Here is a 3,166-nt window from a genome sequence, read left to right on the forward strand (position 1 = left end):
CAGCAGTCAGTCACAGAAAACCAGTGCTGAAACTGTGACCGTACAAAAAGCAGACTGAGTAGGCAATCCCTGTAACTGGAACACTTGGAGAAACTGTCAAGTCAGCAACTTCGTGGAGTTAGGGGCAATAAGCAGGCAAGCAGTGTACTGCACAAGTTCTGTGAATCTCTGGAACCCTGAATCCATTATTTTTTCTTCAATAAAAGTGCTCCCCACTCCTAAAACTGAAGCATTCTCATATTGCCAGTTCATTTAGTAAACCTTGTTATTCCATCTGAAACACAAGGCCTTCACTACTGCCTCACATTTCAGATGAACTTGTGCAGCAGCTCCAAGTTCTTCCTCTGTCATTCTGATGGATCTTAACCTTGTCATTGACTGCACAAATTCTGTGAACCTCTGGAAATAATGGAATAAATCCATTATTTTTTCTTCAATAAAAGTGCTCCCCACTCCTAAAACTGAAGCATTCTCATATTGCCAGTTCATTTAGTAAACCTTGTTATTCCATCTGAAACACAAGGCCTTCACTACTGCCTCACATTTCAGATGAACTTGTGCAGCAGCTCCAAGTTCTTCCTCTGTCATTCTGATGGATCTTAACCTTGTCATTGGCTGTGTGTTCTGAGAACATCTTTGGTCTACTCCAGCGCACCTCACCTTAAACATTCCGTCCAAATGCTTGCCAACATTATTTGTGTATTCCCTCCCTATTAGCCATCTCTCTTTTCATTCCATTTAATTCTAGCTATGTTGACATCTGACATATCCTTCTGCACAGCTCATAATGCAAGTATTTTTCTGTATGTCAGATACTACAGATTCTTCTATGGCAGCTGTTCATAACGATTACCAACAGCATGTCTTGATAAGTCTCCAGATTGTTTAGATATGTCTGGAAAGCCTTTACACTGGGGTTAATTCATAGGGATTGGTTTGTAGGACAAGGCTGCTGCATTTCCTGACCAGTGTCAGGGTTACAATGGCACGTCTCATTTCTGTACATATGGTTCTAATACTTCTATTTTTACTCTCAGTTACTCTTACTATTCTGTCTGAGTTCCTGAAGTGGTAAACAGTTTTAGGTCAGTCTCAGAAATTATTATTAGTGTTCTCCACTACATATTGGTTTTCACAGTCTTAAGTATCTTGGTGTTGATTTTCAATCCCATTGACTTTACAGAGGTCTGGAGGTCACGCATTTTGGCCTGCGCTTCTCATTGCACATTAAACAGTGGGGAAATACCATTTGAAAGGTTAAGTCTCTGATATTCCCCTCTCTTGTTCTAGCATATTTCTCTCCACACAATCTATTACCAAGAGGAAGTTATGCAATGCCTACAGTTATTTCAAATTACTTAGTCTGCCATTGCATATATATTAACTGGTATAATAACTTTGCAGAAGCCTCAAATGATGTTCATAGGTTTCTGAGGGACAGCAGAGTAATCCAATGACTTCCACAAGATGGGTCTGTCCATCTTGTGGATTTCTTAGCTGTCTTTAGTAAGTTACATAAACATCTGATTATCATTCCTATGACTGTTTTATTGAGACAGACAAGCTTATTCTTTGAGCTATGCAAATTATTGTCCATCTCTGAACACTAACCATTTTAGTTATATAGTTGATTATTGTCATTTTCTGTAGTCAAAAATAACAGAGAAATAATTTGAGATGTATCGAGCGTGAATGCCATCTCTGCACCTTTAGCTTTCATTAGGGTCCTCCTTCTTTGGTTGATACCCTATTTAATAATTTTTTTTTCCACATTTTGCAGCTTTTTTTCTTGCATTTTTGTAAGGCATTTATCGATTGTTTTCTCTTCCTGTCCTCAAATCTGTTTTAAGGACTTTTACTGGCCAATATTGCTTCACCTTTCAACTACTCTCTTTGTTTCCACTCTACTGTTGAGTCCTTGTTCAACATTCAGATCACCTCTACTTTTTATATCAGGGATTGTGCATTGCCTCACCATATTGTTCAACATACACATTTATTTGCCATATTTTCATTATGTTGCTGATACTATGCTGGACACCTCACTCATGCTTTCTTTTTTTTTTTTCCTGTTACCTGTCCAGAGATGTTATACTATGTCTTCTTACAGTTTGAAATTGTAGGATTGTGTGTGTCAGCAGCAATTATAACTGCAAAATCTCAGTTCTATTTCCTGACACTCTTTTAACCTCAGTTCTTTGTGGCAGATTACTCTAAGTTTGATTCTGCTGCCTGTCGTCTTTTTTATGCCATGTAGTTTCAGAGTATCATGACAAAATATGCTTCATTATTGTGGATATATACATTCCGGAAAAAGAAATGTCTAGAGGAAACTTCTACTGTTTCTACTCACTTTTGATTATATGAATCTGCAAGTACCTATTATTTCTTTGCATCGCTAATTCTCGTTGGATTGTCACCTGTAGTAAAGCTTTACTGTTCAGCAGCTTTTTATAACAAAAAGAAAATTATTTTACTACCACAGACCTAGCCTCTAGAAGGTCAAATAAGCCAAATACTCAACACATCACCTGAATAAACCCTCTCATCTTCAACTATCAATAACAGATTTTACTCTTAGACATTCTCTCTGGGTGCCTCATGCACAGCAGAACTGACCCTAAAATTTTGCCAAGTATCAATTCTGCTTGCAGCTGAAGGAATGGATAGCATTTAGCGTGCATGGATTTAGTAAGAATTTTTCCATACCTGCATGCTCAGTGGGGTTCTCTGAGCCAGGGAAGAGCGAAAGCCCTTCCTCCTCCATCTCAAATACACTTGCCACCCTCTTCCCATGATCCTGTGTGCTGAGTTGAGTGGGACCCATGGAGGCCACACAGGAAGGGCTCGCTATAATCTCATCGCTGCAGCATTGTTACTGCCGAGCAAGGGGCTGCAGGCGTCTTCAAGGTCTTTAGTTTCTCTCTGCTACTGAAAGTCAGAAAGCAAGTACCTGTGGAGGAAAAAACAAACAAAAAAACAAACAAAACACACAGATGCAAAAGAGGCAAGAGTTCAACTACTGAGGCTATTAACTCCCAAAATCTATTACAGGCTGCATCACAAGCAAGCTCCAAGATTTTGTTTCCTTATTTATTAAAAGGGACAATTAACTTTGTTTTATTAATGTTTATTCTCTTGAAACACAGTATTTTAAACAAACTGT

At 38.5% G+C, this 3,166-nt stretch overlaps 1 protein-coding gene across 1 annotated transcript in view; it reads right to left on the reverse strand.

Annotated features, from left to right (window-relative positions):
• Window positions 1-2,960, reverse strand: part of NR1H3 (nuclear receptor subfamily 1, group H, member 3) — an 11,840-nt gene extending 8,880 nt beyond the window's left edge. The window contains exon 1 of the mRNA XM_010291025.1: window positions 2,710-2,960. Within this exon, the coding sequence (XP_010289327.1) occupies window positions 2,710-2,827 (118 nt within the window). The 5' untranslated portion in view covers window positions 2,828-2,960. The remainder of the gene's footprint in view (window positions 1-2,709) is intronic.
• Window positions 2,961-3,166: the final 206 nt, after the last annotated feature.

The sequence above is a fragment of the Phaethon lepturus genome, unplaced genomic scaffold (assembly GCF_000687285.1).
Source record: "Phaethon lepturus isolate BGI_N335 unplaced genomic scaffold, ASM68728v1 scaffold35587, whole genome shotgun sequence".
NCBI lineage: Eukaryota > Metazoa > Chordata > Aves > Phaethontiformes > Phaethontidae > Phaethon > Phaethon lepturus.